The sequence below is a fragment of the Ictidomys tridecemlineatus genome, chromosome 2 (assembly GCF_052094955.1).
Source record: "Ictidomys tridecemlineatus isolate mIctTri1 chromosome 2, mIctTri1.hap1, whole genome shotgun sequence".
NCBI classification, from domain to species: domain Eukaryota; kingdom Metazoa; phylum Chordata; class Mammalia; order Rodentia; family Sciuridae; genus Ictidomys; species Ictidomys tridecemlineatus.
The window spans coordinates 24,969,241-24,987,930 of NC_135478.1; the positions used below are offsets into that span (position 1 = coordinate 24,969,241).

At 38.7% G+C, this 18,690-nt stretch overlaps 1 protein-coding gene across 13 annotated transcripts in view; it reads right to left on the minus strand.

Moving 5' to 3' along the window:
• The window catches only part of Golga4 (golgin A4), a 96,689-nt gene extending 82,285 nt beyond the window's left edge, over positions 1 to 14,404 (minus strand). For 4 of the 13 annotated variants that reach the window (XM_078038150.1, XM_078038149.1, XM_078038146.1 and 1 more), the window contains exon 1: positions 14,014 to 14,402. In XM_078038150.1, coding sequence (XP_077894276.1) covers positions 14,014 to 14,085 — 72 coding nt within the window. In that variant the 5' untranslated portion in view covers positions 14,086 to 14,402. Of the gene's footprint in view, positions 1 to 14,013 lie in introns of all 13 variants that reach the window. The other 9 variants (XM_040290006.2, XM_021732202.3, XM_005317356.5 and 6 more) reach the window with 4 other exon arrangements.
• Positions 14,405 to 18,690: the final 4,286 nt, after the last annotated feature.

The window sequence follows — 18,690 nt, forward strand, 5'->3', positions numbered from 1 at the left end:
TAAATTTTTTATTTGAAATACAAAAGAAAAATAAGTCTATTTATTTAATCCCTCAATGAGAAAGAGATACTATTTCTGTCAAAAACAGAAAACAAATGCACAAGGGCTCAGATCCCCTGCATCACCAAAAAAAAAAAAAAAAAGGAAAAGAAAAAATTTGAAATCAAAAGGAACAGTTTAATTGGGAAGAGGGACACAGCATCTGGAAAGAGGGATAAAGCATCTACAAATCTGACAAAAATTTAGTAATCTTTTTTCTATAAACAACTTTTATAAGTTCATAAGTTACAATTCTGAAAACTTGGGCTAGAGATATAGCTCAGTGGGAGAGTGCCTACCCAGCATGCACAAGGTTCTGAATTCAATCCCTAACACTAGGGAGAAAAGACACAAAACCAACCAACCAACCAACAACAACAAACAAAAAAAAAAAAAGGCAAAAAAACTCACTAACTCAGTCTTCTTTTTATCTGGGGCAGTAACTTGAGCTTTACCAACCAGATACACCCACATGAGACTGAGTCATAAGTCAGCGATGTGAGAAAATAGACATGCAAAATTAAAGTTTATCATCAGTGCAGACATGAGCTGTGAAGTGAAAGATGCACTGTTGCTGCCAAACTGGGGCAATTGCAACATTTTTATTAGAGTAGCCTCCCAGTGAGGCTGGATGTAGTAATCAGCCCAGACTATAGGGCACTCAAGGAAATTCTCTCAATTACTGAATATTCTTTAATAAGTACCAGCCTAATACAGTGACACATGCCTGTAATCCCTATTAGAAGGCTGAGGCAGGAGAATCACAGTTCAAGGCTAGCCTCAGTAACTCAGTGGATCCTAACTCAAAAGTAAATTTGAAAAGGGGCTAAAGAAGCAGTTCAGTCTAGAACTCTGCTGGGTTCAATCCATGGTACCACAAAAAAACAAATTCCTTCCTGCTTACCCAGATAGATTGTATTCTGCTGCTTTTAATTAAGAATTTCAACACATACACCCATTCTAAAGGACCAATCAGGGAATCAATACCTGACAGACTGAAATTAGCTGTGTGTATAAGTCACCTTAAGGAATCCTCTACTACCCAAGACAAAACAAGAAAAAGAATATCATAAAATTTTAAACAAGAGGATTAGGAGGTATGACTGAGTGGTAGAGTGCTTGCCTAGCATGTGTAAGGGCCTGGATTCAATCTCTAGCAAAGCAAAAAAAGAGAAAAAATTTAAACAAGAAAATAGTTGAGCCGGGCAGGCATAGTGGCGCACACCTGTAATCCCAGCAGCTCAAAAGGCTGAGATTGGAGGATGGCAAGTTCAAAGCCAGCCTCAGCAACAGCGAGGCACAAAGCAACTCAGTGAGACTGTCTCTAAATAAAATACAAAAAAGGGCTGAGAATGTGGCTCAGTGATCAAATGCCCCTGAGTTCAATTTCTGGTGCCAAAAAAGAAAAAGAAAATAGTTGAATGTGATATAAAGCCTTATCAATGCTTTAAATGTCAGAAAATATGACTAAAAGTCAACATTGTACTTAGAAAATGGGAAGGGAAAACACAGTCCCTGTACAGTGTTTATTCTAACTAAATTACAACCATTCTGAGTACTCCAGAAACAGCTGTTATTAAAAGTTTAAAAAAACTTTAATAAACTCTTTCCACACCTGGACCCATAATTCTGGACCCATAATTCTCCTACCATGCCAGCTTCAAAGGCTGCCACCAGGAGCAAAGAAGCTCTACTCATATCTAATATAAACGGTTACATGTAAGATCTCCTTTTCTAAAAAGGCCCCTGAGGGAGTAAAACATTAGCAAAGTAATTAGAAAAGTACACAAGACTAGAGCAAATACCTTCTAACCAACCTGCTTTCTCTGCTGTAATCCCATGTCTAAGAAATGTTTGGGCTATTAATTCAACTTTTCAAATGTCCAGATACCTAAACAATAACCTTTACATACTTGAAAAGTAAACCTCACTGTGACTTTTTAAAATTGGCACTAAAAAATTTGAAACAGAGTCTAGTAGTGGCCTCATCAGCTCTGTATAAACTGGCAAAATAAAGCAAGGAGGTTTTACAAAATTGAAGAGTAAGTTTTAAAAAACACTGTCCTGAGAAAAGTAGTACCACCTGGCAAATTTGGCCGGATGGCTTTTTTTTTTTAATCTTTATTTTTATTTATTTATTTTTATGTGGTGCTGAGGATCAAACACAGGGTTTCATGCATGAGAGGCAAGTGCTCTACCACTGAGCCACAACCCAGCCCGATGACTTTTTTTAACCCTCTGGAGTTGTAAGAGTAAGAATCTAAATGTACTTGAGCAGTTATCCCAGGTTTCTGGATCTTTAATAAGCTATCCTCACTTCAAGATATAAAGGAATTTAGGTTCCTTGAAACCAAACTTTGGCTGATTAATTCTCATAGCCATAAAAAATCTGGAGTCACAGAGTTTTCTAAGCTATTCTGCTAAGAAACCTGGTCATTATATTCAAGCTCACAATTACTATTTTATTGTCCACCAACTGGTTATTAACTATCTATAGGTTTCAATTACAGTATGAGGAAAACCATTTTAGTCACTGTGGTAAGCAGCATTCTAAGATGATCCCAAGTGACCCTCACCCTGTGAATACTGTGAGATATTTCTCCCATTATTATGTTACATTACATGACAAAACTAGTTTTGAAAAGATATTCGAGATTAATCATTTGACTCTGAGTTAATCAAAAGATTACCTGGATGGATCTAACCTAATTACATAAGCCTCTCAAATATAGATCTTGAAGGCAAAGAGATGCATTCTTTCTATCCTGGAAGAAAGCAAAATGCCTGTCAGGAGACATGGCAAGAAATTGATGGCTCTTAGAGCTGCCAATGGTCCTCCCTTCAACAGTCAACAAGAAATGAGGATCTCAGCCTGGCATGATAGTGCACCCCCATTATCATAATGAGTTGGGAGGCTGTGGCAAGAGGATTGCAAGTCTGAAGCTAGTCTGGCAACTTAGCAAGATCCTGTTTCAATTTAAAAAAAAAAAAAAAAGAACTGGGGATGTAACTAAGTCAGGGGTAAAACTCCACTGTGTTCAATATCCCCACCACCACCAAAATAGAAAAGAAACCCCATTGAGTGCAGTGGCACACATCTGTAATCCCAGCAACTCAGAAGGCTAAGGCAGGAGGATTGCAAGTTTGACACCAGCCTTAGCAATTTAATTGCAAGTTTGACACCAGCCTTAGCAATTCAGCAAGACCCTGCCTCAAAATTTTTTTAAAAAAAATTAAAAGGAATAGGGATATAGCTCCATGGTAAAGCACCTCTCAGTTCAATCCCTAATACCAAAAAAGAAAAAAGACCCGGTTTCACCATGCCAGACTTCTGACCTGCAGAACTGTGAAGAAACTGGGTTACTGTGCATGAAAGTCATGTTAACCTCTTAGCAACATCAGAAAACTAATATTGTCATGTTTAGGAATAATGAGCTTGAATACCTTGTCACTGTACCATAACTTTCATTACCTAACAAGATGTTACCCTAACCCTCTCCAGAAATATACAGTCATAACACCCTATACACACTAGAAGTACCTGTCTCTCAGCAACCATTGAACAGGGGAAAATGCACCCTCTTCCAGGCAAATGTAATAGCCAGCAAGCATCTCACAGGCACGGTTAAATAAACACATGCTCTACAACTTCAAAGGCTTTCAGATACTTTATCACTTTTGATGCACATAATCAACATGAAAGGTAAACAAGACAGATATTATCATACCCAACATCCTGAGAACATCAGAAGCCCAGAATGCTTAAATGGCTTGCCCAGTTCACACTTCAAGATTTGTGTTAGTATGCAAGTCTTCTGATTCTCTTACCCACTTTCCCAGTATCTTTAGATGACTGTTTCTCAGATTTATTTCTCTGGGTTTCACAGTAAAAACAATAACAACAATGCCACGATCCACTTCAAATAGAGACACCTCTAAACAGAAGTTTTACAGAACAACCTTTTCTCTGTGTATACATACATGCAGTACTAAAGATCAGTGCTGGGGATCAAAGCCAGGATCTTGCCCATGCTAAACAAGCACTCTACCAGCAAGCTACACCCTCAGCCCTTACAAAAAAGACAGAAACATATCAAATTTCTTATTTTTTTCATTAAATTAAAAATAAATAGCTTCTCAGCCTGTGAGTGCAACTCAGTAGTAGAGTGCTAGCATGTGTAAAGCCCTGGGCTCAATCCCCAGCGCTGCAAAAAAAAAGAGAGAGAAAAAGAGAAGAAAAAGCAGCAGCTCCTCCCAGCCCACCAAATCACAACCCCTTGAGCTGCTCTCACCATACCATGTTGTTTTTATAAGAACGAAGTTCTTATTAGTTGGCCACTAATTTTTTTTTTTTTCTCCTTAAGACAAGGTTTCCAATATCTTTCCCAGACTGGCCTCACTCAAACTCCTGGGCTCAAGTGATCCTCCTGTCTCAGCCTTGTCAGTAGCTGAAACTACAGGCAAGTGCCACCATGCCTGACAAACTCTTAAATCTCTGATCCCTAAAATATATTTAATGTTTTAGCTATATCAAAAAATAGAAATTAAGAAGTATCAATCCCAGGTTACACAACCCAATTTAAATAAAAACACAAATTTTGGGTATTCATATTACTAGGAAACTATATTAAAGTCAGTACTTTGTTAACCAAAGTTTATTCGTAAGGGACTGTATTACTGGGATTTCAATAAAAAAATTACTCAAGAGAGTAGAATTATTAGAGATAAAGATATATCTCCAAACTTCTTCAGTTTTCAATGAGATTTTTAATTGCTTTGAATCTGTACTCTCCTAAATCAATTAACTAATTCCAGAAAATTGAACATAATTTAACATTTTCTTGGTCAGTTGTCACTCCTGTCAATATTTCTTCTCCATCCATTCTAGCTTGCTACTAGTTTAGAAATTGAGTAAATGTACTAATTGAAAATGTACTAATTGAATTGTAAACTATGTCATTAAATAATCATGATATAACTCTAAATGAAAAATTTTTAAATGTTTTCTTATGAATAACTTTCATTATATATAAAATATAAAGCTGGTGATGCCAACATTTTTGGCTGCTTATAGACCTTTTGATTTATCTCCTAGTTAATTATCCCCCAAATAAGTGAGATATTACCTTTGTACAAGCATAACACCTGGTTCATTTCATTCCTTCTCCCTCCCATACCTATGGATAATCTGTCATGGCAGTGATATAACTATAGACTCCACCTCACAACACTGCTAAAAGTCATTAGTCAGATCAATTTGATATCCCAGCTCTAAAAGAATGGTTACAATAACTTGGGGTTGATTTTTCATATCACCTTTTTAGTTACCAAAATTACTGGAGCTTTTCATCATGTTCTTAACATAGTATCTTCCTTACATCATGTCTAAGATAGTAGTGCCAGAAATGATACACTGCTCTTCTGTTCTTAATGCTTACCTCCCCAAAACAGCCCCTCAATGTAGTGGAATCCACTCATCTGAAAATAATTTAAGGAAACTTCCTGTTTAGATATGGAAGAATAACTCTATGTTCTTGCCTTTCTCTATAGATCTCTCTATATATCTCCTCTCCCTGCAAAGAGGTAATAAGAAATTTCAACCAATTTTCAGAAGACTGAAGGTGAACAAAAAAATAGTAAAGAATTCAGCACAACTGAGGATATTACCACCCCAGGGATGGGATCTAAAGAAGAGAATACTGATGAGAAGCAGCAAGCCTATTTTCATCCCAGAACACTGGAAACACTTAGAACTTAAAGCAAAAAGTATATGCAAGACTCAGACGTGAACAGGCAGGACCAACAACATGAGAACTGGTTGAAATACTTCCAGGTCCTCTGTCCAATCCTACAAAGCCACTGAAGAACAACAGGTTAAAAGACTTGTGGAGCAAATGGAGCAAAGAAGCTTAAAAGACTTGTGACATTAAGCACAGTAAAATAGGGATGAAGGGCAAAGTGATTAAACTAAAAGGGCATACTGAGCAGTGAAACCCCTAGCCCACTTCCTCAGCCCTGCTTGAAAAAAAGAAACAGAATTTTTCTTTAAAAAAAAAAAAAAGAAAAACTGAGTAATCTCTTTTAAAAGGCTTCCAGTTGCCAGGCTGAGGGCATGACTCAGAGGTAGACTGCTTGTCTAACATACTCAGCGACTTGGGTTGGATTCTCAGCACACACACACACACACACACACACACACACACACAACACACACACACACACACACACACACACACACACACACACACACACACACGACCTCCAGCTGGGGAACAGTGGTGCTTGCCTATAATCCCAGCAGGCTTGGAAGGCTGAGACAGGAAGATCAAGAGTTCAAAGCCAGCATCAGCAAAGTGAGGCACTAAGCAACTAAGTGAGACCCTGTCTCTAAATGAAATACAAAATGAGGCTGGGTATGTGGCTCAGTGGTTGAGTGCCTCTTGAGTTCAATCCACCCCCCCAAAAAAAGACTTCCAGTCATCAACTTGTGAGGGTATTTCCCCCAATAATAAAGCCAGGGCAGTACTACCTTGCAGTAAACTAGTGTCTTGCTATTACATGTTACTTCCATGTAGCATCAGATTTTTCATGACTCACATGACCAGATAGCCCAGAACACTCAATATTTGAAAAAGTTTCCAATGTAAAAGAGAAAGGCAAAAACATGAAATAAACCTAGAAAGAACAAAATCAATAGAAATTAAAAGAAAAACATCAAAAGGAAAAAAATCCTGATTAATCTCAGAAATACAAGACATATATAAGAACAATACTCTGGAAAAGCAGAAGACAATAAGAAACAGCCCCAAAAGACTTAAAAATAGGATAGCCAAAATTAAAAATTCAATTTAAGAATTAGATAAATTAATCTCTTAAAAGTAGGACAAAAAGTAAAAATAGAATGTAAAGGGTAGAAAAGAGAGAGAAAAAAATCATCTAGAAGGCACAAAAGCTAACTAAATACAGTTCTAGGAAATAGGAGAAAAAACAAAGGGCAGAGAAATGTCAAACTATCTAAAAGTTTCCAAAAATTTAAGCACATAAGTCCCCATAAGGCGCCCACTGAATATTCAGCAAAATACATAAAGAAATCCATACAAAAGCATATTTGTCATGAAATTTCAGACAAGTGATAATGGAAAGATGCTAAGACTTCAAAAACGAAATAGAAGCAGAATGGCATTAGACTTCTCAACATCATTACTGCAAATGAAGAACAGCAGAGCAATGCTTTATAATTCATTTTCTACCTGGCACAATGGTGCGCACCAATAGCCCCCGTTACTCCAGAGGGTCAGGCAGGAGGATCATTTAAATCCAGGAGTTTGGGGCTGGGGAGATAGCTCAGTTGGTACAGTGCTTGCCTTGCAGGTACAAGGCCCTGGGTTCAATCCTCAGCACCACAAAATAAAGAAAAAAAAAAGCTATTCTACAGGGATAGGTTGCCTAGCATGTGTGAGGCCCTGGGTTTAATCCTCAATGCCACATGAAAAAAAATAAATAAAGTTACTGTGTCTATCTACAACTAAAAAAAAAAAAAAAAATACTTAAATAAATAAATCAATCCAGGAGTTTGAGGCCAGCTTGCCAAATCATCTACTTTGGCAGGAAATGAGTAGATACTGTTTAAAATGTGGTATGGTTTGGATGTGGTTTGTCAACCAAGGGTTCATCTTTTGGAACTTGGTCCTCAGTGTGATATAAGTGAGAGCGGAATTTTTAAGAGATGGGGCCTAGTAGAAGGTGATTAGCTCATTAAGGGTACCATCCTTGGAAAGGATTAAGGCTGGTTTCACACAGAATGAGCTTGTTCCCCAGGAGTAGTTTGTTTTAAAAGAGCAAGAATGAGATGGACACAAGTGAATACACCCATAAACCTAGCTACTCAGAGACTGAAGCAAGGAGGATCGTTAAGTTGGAGGCCAGCTTGGGCAATTTAGTGAGACCTTGCCTCAAAATAAAATTTTTAAAAAAGGGATAGAGCATCCTTGAGTTCAATCTCCAGCATGGCAAAAAGGGGGAAAATAAACTAGACTAGCAGGGCTTCATGACACTAGTTACCTCCACCATGTGACCCAAGTTTGACCCTAAAGAGATTAAAGAATGTTTGGATGATAAATCTATGATCACCTTTCAAAGTAGGGCCCTATTTGTTTTGGCTGACAGAGGAAGAATTCTTGTGAACTGTTTCCCTTCCCTACCCACCCACCCACATAACAAACAATTTCTAGACCTATACACAGGAGTAGCAGGTAATAGCAGAGAAAACCTGTGGGAATTACCTAAGTGAATCAACCTCCAGGATTTCATAAATATAAACGAATCAACAAACACAAGACATGGGGCAGGAGGACACTGCATGTTCAAGATAGGTTCAATCCCCAAAACCAGAACAAAAAAAGAGGCAAAGCAAGATGACCAATTTGAATAAATATAACAAGAGACCCAGAAAAATCAGATAAATCAAGACACAGAACATAAATATATGTGTATATATACATGCATACAAACACATATATATTAGTGTGTGTGTGTGTATATATATATCTGAATATATATATATATCTGAATATATATATATATATATATATTAAAATAAGATGATTATCTTTTCAGAATTTAGAGGCTCTAGTTTCTATAAAACAACCACAGCTGAAAACTAAAACAAATCAACAAATGTAGCATAGCAATTAAAAGAATGGACTTGGAGCCAGACTGCCTGGGTTCAAATCTCAGCTTTACCATTTCTTAGCTGTGTACCATAGACAAGTTACCTAAACTCTCAGCCCCAATTTATCCATAAAATGAGGATAGGAATTAAATTATTTTGCATATTAATTTAGATGATATATGCAATGCACTGAGAAACATACTTGGCTAAAAATAATCACCCAATAAGTGTTGACTAGTGTCATTTTTATTTGAAAAAACTAAAAATATGATTGCTTGAATATATTCAGTGGATGCAGCTGGAATAAAAATCTGAAGAAATCTTTTTATCAAGTTAATTCTGTAAAGAACTTAAAAATTCAAAATACATGTGCTGTTAAAAGATATTTAGTGAACTTTGATATATAATTTTTTTTCACTTAGTTATTAGTCTTCAGATAACCATCAGTTGAGCAAATGATTAGTTAAAATAACAACCAACAAAGAAGGAGTTCAAATAATCTTAGCACCAACCAAACAGAAGTGATTGGAGATTATTAGAAGGCTGTCTTGTTTTGTTTTGTTTTTAAGAATTCTAATCAATCTCACTATTATCATAAAGTTTTACAAATGTTGTGATATAAATGGTTCATTTATCCCTAAATTATCTATACCTGACGATTCACTATACTGGAAACAAATCTATCAGACAATCTTACCTATGGAAAACAAGCTGAAACTCGGGAAGTAATGCACACAAATTCTCTGAAAATCCAAAATGAATGTCTCAAATTTTGTATTAACACACTAAAATGCACTAAAGAATTCCTTAGGTACTTGTCCTTATTGTACACAAAACTTCAAAATAGTTTACATATGTTATTTATTTTTAACAGTAAAAAAGTAGGGAGAAGAAAAATATGTGGCAGATAACAAGCAGTATTATTAAATAACTAAAAAAAGTAGACCAAGAACAAATAGGCGGGGGCTGGGGATGTGGCTCAAGCTGTAGAGCGCTAGCCTGGCATGCATGCGGCCCCAGTTCAATCCTCAGCACCACATACAAACAAAGATGCTGTGTCCACCAAAAACTAAAAAATAAATATTAAAATTCTCTCTCTCTCTCTCTAAAAAAAAAAAAAAGAACAAACAAACAGGGGTTGGGGGTATAACTCAGTGACAGATCAGTGTTCAAATCAGGGAAGACTCTGGGTTCCATTTTCAGAACTGGGGGTGAGGGCAGGGGAGGAGAACAAACAAATTTTCTTTCTTTTTCTCTTCTGTGTTACTGGGTATTGAACTTAGGGGTGTTCTACTATTGAGTTACATCCCCAGCCCTTTTGAAAATTTTTATTTTGAGACAGGCTGGCTTTGAATTTGTGATCCTCCTGCTCCAGCCTCCAAAGTAAGTAGGATTACAGGCATGGGCTAACCTGTCTGGTTGGTCAAATTTTCTGGAATAAGCAAGAGAACTACCTTTCACACTTCATTAAATCCCTGAGGGCATGGTATCTTCAAAAGAAAAAATATACTTAAAAATAATGACTATGAGTTATTAAGATCATATTAAACAAATTGAAGATCCTTTGCTAAAGAAAACAAAAGTGCTTATGAACTCTTGCAAAAAGAGTGTCATGGAAAAACATTTTTGTTTCTTTTTTAATTTGTTCATGAAAAAAGTCCTTTACTCCTAAAATAATAATTCAGAATTTCTCATTTCTGAAGGGTTTTAATAGCTAAAGCCTAGAATCAGAAGAGAATCAAGTTTCTATCAGTAGTAGATTACTAACAATTCACTTTTGAGTTTTGGATAAATACATATATTATCCAAAAGAATTATTTTAAATATTTTATACACAAACTGATTTTACTTGATCCAAATACACAGTCTCACCAAAGGCATTAAGCTATAGAAACTGGGAGCACTAATATCCTAGCTTATAACTAACCTTATTTTTTAAAAAACATTTTTTAATTGTCAATGGACCTTTATTTTATTTACTTATATGTGATACTGAGAATCAAACCCAATGCCTCACACATGCTAGGCAAGCACTCTACCACTAAGCCACCATCCCACTAGCTTTATTTTTATTATTAATAATATAAACATCTTGGGCTGGGGCTGTAGCTCAAGTGGTAGAGTTTTTGCCTAGCATGTGTGAGGTACTGGGTTCAATTCTCAGCACCACATATAAATAAGTAAATAAATAAAGGTCCATCAACAACTAAAAAAATCTTAAAAAATTAATATAAACGTATTTATTCATGCACAAAAGCAATTCACTGTTAGAAAGAAAAACTAAACATTACAAATAAAAAAAAGAATATTCAATGTTACCAGCACCTGAGAATGTATCCTTCTTAAACATACTTCCACAACCTGTATATATGAATACACTTTTTTTTAATATTTATTTTTTAGTTGTAGTTGGACACAATACCTTTATTTTATTTATTTTTTATGTGGTGCTGAGGATAGAACCCAGGGCCTCACACATGCTAAACAAGTGCCCTACTACTGAGCCACAACCCCAGCCCTATGAATACACTTTTATATACATTTTTTACCATAAAACTGGAATTATACTTTACATGCTGCTTTTAAATTTCTGTCTTTAATTTCTCTGTAGTTCTGACACGAACTATGTAACATTAAACATCTGTGAACCTCACAAAGGTTTATGTGAAATTAAATAATCTGTGCAAAATATTAAACAAAATACCTGTTATGTGGAGAAGACCAAATAAATTTTTTTGTTTTTATTTTTGGGGTACTGGGGACTGAACCCAGGGGTGCTTTACCATTTAGCCACATCTCCCGCCCTTTTTGTTTTCTTCATAAATTGCTGAAGGTCTCACTAAATTGCCAAGGCTGACCTCACACCTGAGATCTTCCTGCCTCAGCCTCACAAGTCACTGGGATTATAGGGGTGCACCACCATGCCCAGTAATGTTCACCATTTTAAAGGCTGTGCAATAACCAACTGCATGATAACTATTTGTTTAATCATTTCTCTACTGCCCTTTATTTTCAGCTAGTTTTTAACCTCTTAAAAACCTTAAACCAGGCTGGAGATATAGCTCAATTGGTAGAGTGCTGGCTTCGAATGCACAAGGCCCTGGGTTCAATCCCCAGCACCACAAAAAAACAAAACAAAAAAAGAAAAACTTAAACTAGGCACAGTGGCAGGTGCACCTAACCCCAGATGCTCAGAAAACTGAGGCAGAAACATGGTAAATTCAAGACAAGCTGGGGCAACTTAGTGAGACTCTTGTCTCAAAACTTTTAAAAAGGGCTGGAGATACAGCTCATTAGTAGAACTTGCCTCGCATGCCCAAGGTCCTAGATTCAATCTTCAGTACTATGTGCGAGCGTTCTTTCTCACTCTCTCTCAAATGAAAATACATGTAGTTAAATCTTTATACATCCTAAATTTTCTGAAATTTCTAGAAATTGAATCCTGGGTCAGTGATGTTTTATTCATTCCCAAATATAAGTGCCTTAGGTTTCTTGACCTTTTGACTAAGGTCAAGTGTACTATCTGTTTTTAATCCATTTAATATCTAATATGCCCTCTATCCAAATATAAGTGCCTTATACTCACTGTCCACTTACCCATATTCCTCATCTCTATCTACTTTTAAGGTTTCTCTTTGTTTCTTAAATAATATTTTTGTAAAATTAAAAAAGAATACAATAGGGGCTGGGGTTGTGGCTCAGAGGTAGAGTGCTCACCTACCAATCATGAGGCACCAAGTTCAATCCTCAGCACCATATAAAAATAAAAATAAAGATATTTTTTAAAAGATTACAATATATGCAAAAGCACAATCCTTAATACTTAAATTTTAATCTCTATTTTCTTGGGAAAATAAGTCCTCAATGTCATATTCTGATGTTCTCTCAAGAACTGCTTACAGGGCTGGGGTTGAGGCTCACTGGTAGAGCACTTGCTTGCCTAGCATGCGTCAGGCACTGGGTTTCATCCACAACACAACACAAAAATAAACCGATAAATAAAGGTATTGTGTTCATCTACAACTAAAATTATTTTTAAACATTTTTAAAAATTGCTTTACACTACACAAGCTTTAAATTTAAAGAGAACAATTTGTGGAGTGAAGGGTATTGGGTTTAAACTCAGAGAATAAACCCAATCCTTTTTTTTTTTTGAGAAATGGTCTAAGTTGCTGAGGCTGGCCTTGAACTTGTCTAAGTCCTCTGGATTACAGGCATCTGCCACCATCCCCAACAAGAACAAAATTTCAATTTATAGCTTCACAAAAAATCTCAATGTAATAGTCACAAGATAAATGCTATGTTTAAAAATTAGAAATGACTTCAAATTAGTCAAAATTCAGCCTTTCCTGAACCACAGGCAAAAACAGAAACTATAAAATTGAGAACGAATTTTGTGCCAATCTGTTGAGAGTCAAAAAACTGGAAAGAAATTTAATAAATGTCCTCATCCTCGCTGGTAGTACTTAAAACACATTCCATGAGAATGTGTTATGAGACTGTTTCTTTAACACTAACACTAACACGCCCCCTTTTCCCTAGAAACTTACTTCCTAAAGCAACAGAATTCCTGAAAAATAAACGTAGCCACTATTCACAAGGGCAAGCAAGATTGTGAACAGGCACCGGGCCCGCCCGGACTCAGAGTGTCTGCCCCTTCGCCAGTCCCGGATCAACCAAGTTATGTGAAGTGACTAACTCGTGACAGCTTCGGGCGCTGGACCGCGGCCACACCGCCACCACTTTCAGGTCCCACCGCTCCAGCAAGTGCGCCTGGCCTGGATGGCTCAACACCCTGCCTTCACCGCTGCACCAGGGATTGCATTTAGGAGATTAAAATGACCGAAAGGAGTTCTGTGGGATCCTGGCCTTCCCAAACTCAATCTCAGGTCGGGATGGGAGAGAGGTCCTCAGAGATCAGAGATCACAGGGGACCTGGGTTTTCTCATTCCGCCCTCACCCTAGGTTGGGGTCTCGGATGTGGGGGAAGCCCCCAATAGGCATCAGAAATCATGCAAGGTCCGAGACCTTCGCCTTCATCCTCAAGTCAGAGTCAGGTATTAGGCGAAAACTCTTGAAATGTCACATGGGTTCGGCCACCCCATCCCTGGACAGAGTTTTGGAATTGGAATTGGAGGAATCCGGGTCAGGAGTCCCGGAGAAGCTAGACGGCCCTCCAGGACAGACCTCATTCTGGGTCCAGGGAATTGGTAAGAGTCCTCGGTTAGAGATCAAAGGTCACGGAGGAACTCCCTCCTCCTTTCAGACCCGGCTGATATCTAGGGGTGTCTGGCCCTTCGTACCTGAACAGGAGCCAGCGCCTGCTGGAGCTGCTGCTGCTCCTCGCTGATCTTTTGCTTCAGTTTCTTGAACATGGCGCAACGCGGGGTCCTGAGTGTGAATGAGACCTGAGGGGCGAGAGCCCAGGGAGTCCCGGCCGCAGCGGCGACGCAGCTTCTCTACACCAGGGGCCGCGGGAGCCGGGCCTCGCCGCCTCCTCCTTGAGCTCGCGGGCGAAGTGAGACACTTGTCCTGCGGGTGTCGACGTCGCCGCCGCCGCGTCTCTTCCTTCCAGGTGCCACTGGCTGGTCTCGGCCCCCCATCCAGCCCGGGCGGCGGCGGCGGCGACAACGGCAGCAGGTGAACGGTGCTCTAAGGGCGCCTGCGCGGCCTACGTGGAGCTCACGGAGGGAGCCCTACGGAGCGCCACAGAGGACAAGCACAGAGGCAGCGCCGGCACATGCGCGCTCACGCCGTCGCGCCCTTACGCGATCGTGAAGAAACACGCAGGGTTCGCGGTGGCCTGGGCAGTGCGTGTAAAGGTGCTCCAGGCTGTCCAGAGCCCCGGGGAGGGCTGATCTGAGCGCTACGCTGATGCTCAGCTGGGCCTCGGCGCTGTGGAGTTGGGTGGGGAGAGCTCTGCTTCAACTGAGTGCAGAGGAGAGATAGACCCCAGGGAAGAAGGCGAAGAAGAGTGTGAGCGTCCAGGGTGGGAGAGGGGGGATCCAGGGAATCTGACGTGGGCCCTGAAGGATTAGTGTATCAGTATCTATCGTTAGAATTTTGGAATTTTTTTTTTTTTTGGTTGTTGTTGTTTTGCTGGAGGTGGGGGTATGGAGTATCCTGGATCAAACCCAGGACCTCATGGTATGCCAGGCAAGATTGCAATTTACCACTGATTCGTATCCCTAGTCTTTTTGTTTGTGTGTGTGTGTAATTTTTTGTTGTTTGTTTTTGAACGACAGGATCTAGTTGTGTTCCTTAGCCTGCCTTAGCCTCCCAACTACCTGAGACTACAGGCTTACACCACCCCGCTGGCCATATTTCTATTTTTAGTGCCTAATATTTCTGACTGCTGTCCAAAGGAGATATCTTCCCTTCCCTGACCTCTTCCTCCAGTTAGGAAGTGCTTTAAATCGCTGACAAACCCAAATGTTTCAGGCCAATTTTGTAATACCTCCATCACTTACCTTTATTTTTACCTTCACCAAAATCATAATTTAACACTTTCATTCAAAAACATTTTTTTCCTATATTCCAGGGCCCTGGGGACACTAAATTCACAGCTTATTGAAAAAGTTTCCCAAAGAGTCCAGATTTACCCCTGACACTTGGAATTATCCCCAGAGATATTAATGTTATGTGCCTGATTCATCCAGAACCCGGAACTTTGGCCAACTATGTATCTGCATAAAATAACAACTTTGCTTTCAAAGGAATAAAGTATTCTGAGCCAAATTTGAGTTGCCATTGCCCCAAGAACACAGATTCAAGTTACCCTGAGTGAAATGCTCCACTGTGGAAAAGATTACATGAACTTTTCTAGTCATAGAATGAAAGAAAGTCTGAAATCAACATATTTACCATTTACATTGGTGGGAGCCTCAGGTAGGCAACAGGCTAGCCAAGGCCAAGAATATATATCAAAGGTTGTCGATTTGTGTTTGTGTGGTGCTGGGAATTAAACCCAGGGACTTGTGCATGCAAGGCAGACACTCTACCAACTGAGCTATACCTCAGTTCAAATGTTGACAAACTTATATTTACATGTAGGTATGTATATATTTGTATGTGTGTTGTGTGTAGACTCTACTAACCCAGGCGATAATAAAGCACAAAAAATAAGAAAATTAGATATCAAAATGAGATGTCCTTTAGAGAAAAACAAGATCAGAAGAGGACTAATTATGGGGAGAAAAGCTAGCCTTGCTAGGACACACACACACACACACACACAAAAAAAAAAAAAAAAAAAAAGGAAGAGGCAACTGGATTGAAACTCTTTATCACATTTAACACAGTTTTGTTGAAACATTAAGCCTCCTTGCAGATCTCAGCAAAGTAACATTCTCTCATTGTCTGTTCTTAATTAAATTTATGGTATTTTTAATTCTTTAGCTATACTGGGTGCCACAAATTTTGATACAAATCATCTTCTGGAGTATTCAAGAACAACCCTGTCCCAAGTGTATGAGAACCAGCCCAAAGTTCCCTGCAATTAATAAAGAGAGAGAAAGAGACAAATCCAGGATTTACTGAGTACAGTTTATCAGGGATGTAGTGATGGACCTATGATCTTAAGTGGCAGCAAGACCCATCATTTGGGTCAGAAAGAAAGATTGGTACATAAGTAACTTTATCTAAGCAGGAATGTATTTGGTTTATCTCAAACTAATATCTAAGACTCCATAAAGCCAATGGCTCCAGGTTCTGGTTGTAAAGCTCCACTTTCTGCTCTAATGGCTTTGTTTACTTATAGTGTGCTAGTAAGTCTGACCATGATAACCCAGGGGCAGTCATGGTTGTTAACACCTCAAGATGGCTGTGATTCGGTCATATGTATATAAAGGGTCTGGCTTGGGTCCACTTCTCAGAGTCCTTCACCAACCCAACAGGAACAATGCCTGCCCCTATTTACCATGTCATTAATTTGAACTCATCTCCTCAAAGACTAGCACACCTCACTGCAGAGTAGACCATTTGAAATGAACTCGCACCCTGATAATAATCAGAGACTCAGGAATTTATTTCTTCAGTGAAACTGGTACCTGTATTTTTCTACACAAAGAAATAATCCTCTTAAGTATAAATCACATCTAAGTGTTGTCATCCTTCCATCCCTTCCAGTTTCAAGTACTGTCTCCATGTTTCTGTAAATTTTCAGAATAACATCACTAGCAACTATGCTTCAGATAACAGTAGTAGATATTATTAAGTTTCTTTCCAAGCCTTAGAAAATATTATGCATGGGGCTGGGGTTGTGGCTCAGTGGTAGAGCACTCACCTAGCATGTGTGAGGCCCTGGGTTTGATCCTCAGCACCATAAACAAACAAACAAACTGTCCAACTACAGCTAAAAAATAAATATTAAAAAAAAGAAAGAAACTATTATGCCAGAAAATGCTTCTAGCCAAATGAATCAATACACATCTAAAACTTTAACTCTGATTTTCTCCTTTCTAACGGCAAATGCTTTATCAACGATTTTGCATCACCACATAACACACTTTATTCCACCTCATCAGAATCCTTATAACCACAAGAGCATAACAGCCTTTAAGAGCACAGTCTTTGATATGAGGAAAATATGAGTTGGCCATTCTCCAGCTCTGGGTCCTCTGGCACTTAGGCAACATACAGTGTACAAAGTGCATTGCTTAAGGAAAGCCAGAAGGTTATGAGTGAAGCATGTATACATATGGTATACAATGTTGCAAAATGAAGGAAAGTAGCACACTGGATAGTGTGAACTCATGCAGCAAACCAATTCTTAAAATTTAGCCGAAAGAGCAGATCATGACTGCGATGTCAATCTCTCTGCATATCCTTTTCCTTGTTTGGAACATCTTATATTTTGTAGAACTGTTCTGAAGTTCAAATAAATGATGTGTTTAAGCATATAGCTCATAATAATGATACCTATATAAATTCTAATATAATAGCAGTCCACTTTATGCTTTGAATATAGCCCTTGCTGCTCTGCCACTGCAACTTTTTTTTTTTTTTTTTTTTTTTTTGGTGGTACTGGGGATCGAACTCAGGTCTGTGCATATGAGGCAAGCACTGTACCAACTGAGCTATATCCCCACCCCTGCAACATTATTATTATTATTATTACCATTATTAAACTCAGGGGCATCCAACCACTGAGCCACATCACCAGCCCTATTTTGTATTTTTATTTAAAGACAGGGTCTCACTGAGTTGCTTAGCACCTCGCCATTGCAGAGACTGGCTTTGAACTTGCGATTCTCCTTTCTCAACCTCCTGAGCCACTGGGATTACAGGTGTGCACCACCCTAACCCTGCAATTTATTTTTTAAATGGACATGTTTCTTTCTCTTCCTCTCTCTGCTCCTACCTAATCTCTCTCCGTCCCTAATCTCAGGGGAAACAGGATTAGCTTTCTTCCCCATCCTAAGAAGATTATCTGTCCTTGAGTACATACCCATCATCAGAACAAAGTATTCTAGACTTTGGGGATGGTACCAGAGATCTGAGAAATGACAACCTCCCAAATTAAGAAACCAATTACATCAGCTGGGATTGTCTCTCAGGGGTAGAGTGCCTAGCATGAACAAGCTGCTGGGTTTGATCCTCAGTACTACATAAAAATAAATAAATAAAGGTATATTTTTTTTAAAAAAAAAGCCAATTACAACTCCAAAAGGAAAAAAAAATGGAAGGTAGCCTTTGAATCATCTTTTCCTGCTGATGAGCAGATTCACACCTTTGGGACAGGATCCCCCTGTGTTTCTCCTTTGGTAGCAAAGCAATAAACCTTCTTTTTCCTTTTTCTGAAAACTGGGTCCTTGTTATCGGATTGGTATCAAGGACAAGGACCAAACTTTTGGCAACACACGTAAGAACTTCATTCTCTCTGACTCACCTACACTTTTTCTGTATGTTGCAAGTGCTAGCCTAGACCTTTCCCTTGAACTCCAGATTGTAGCACCTCCACTAGGTTCTTAGGTCTGGGA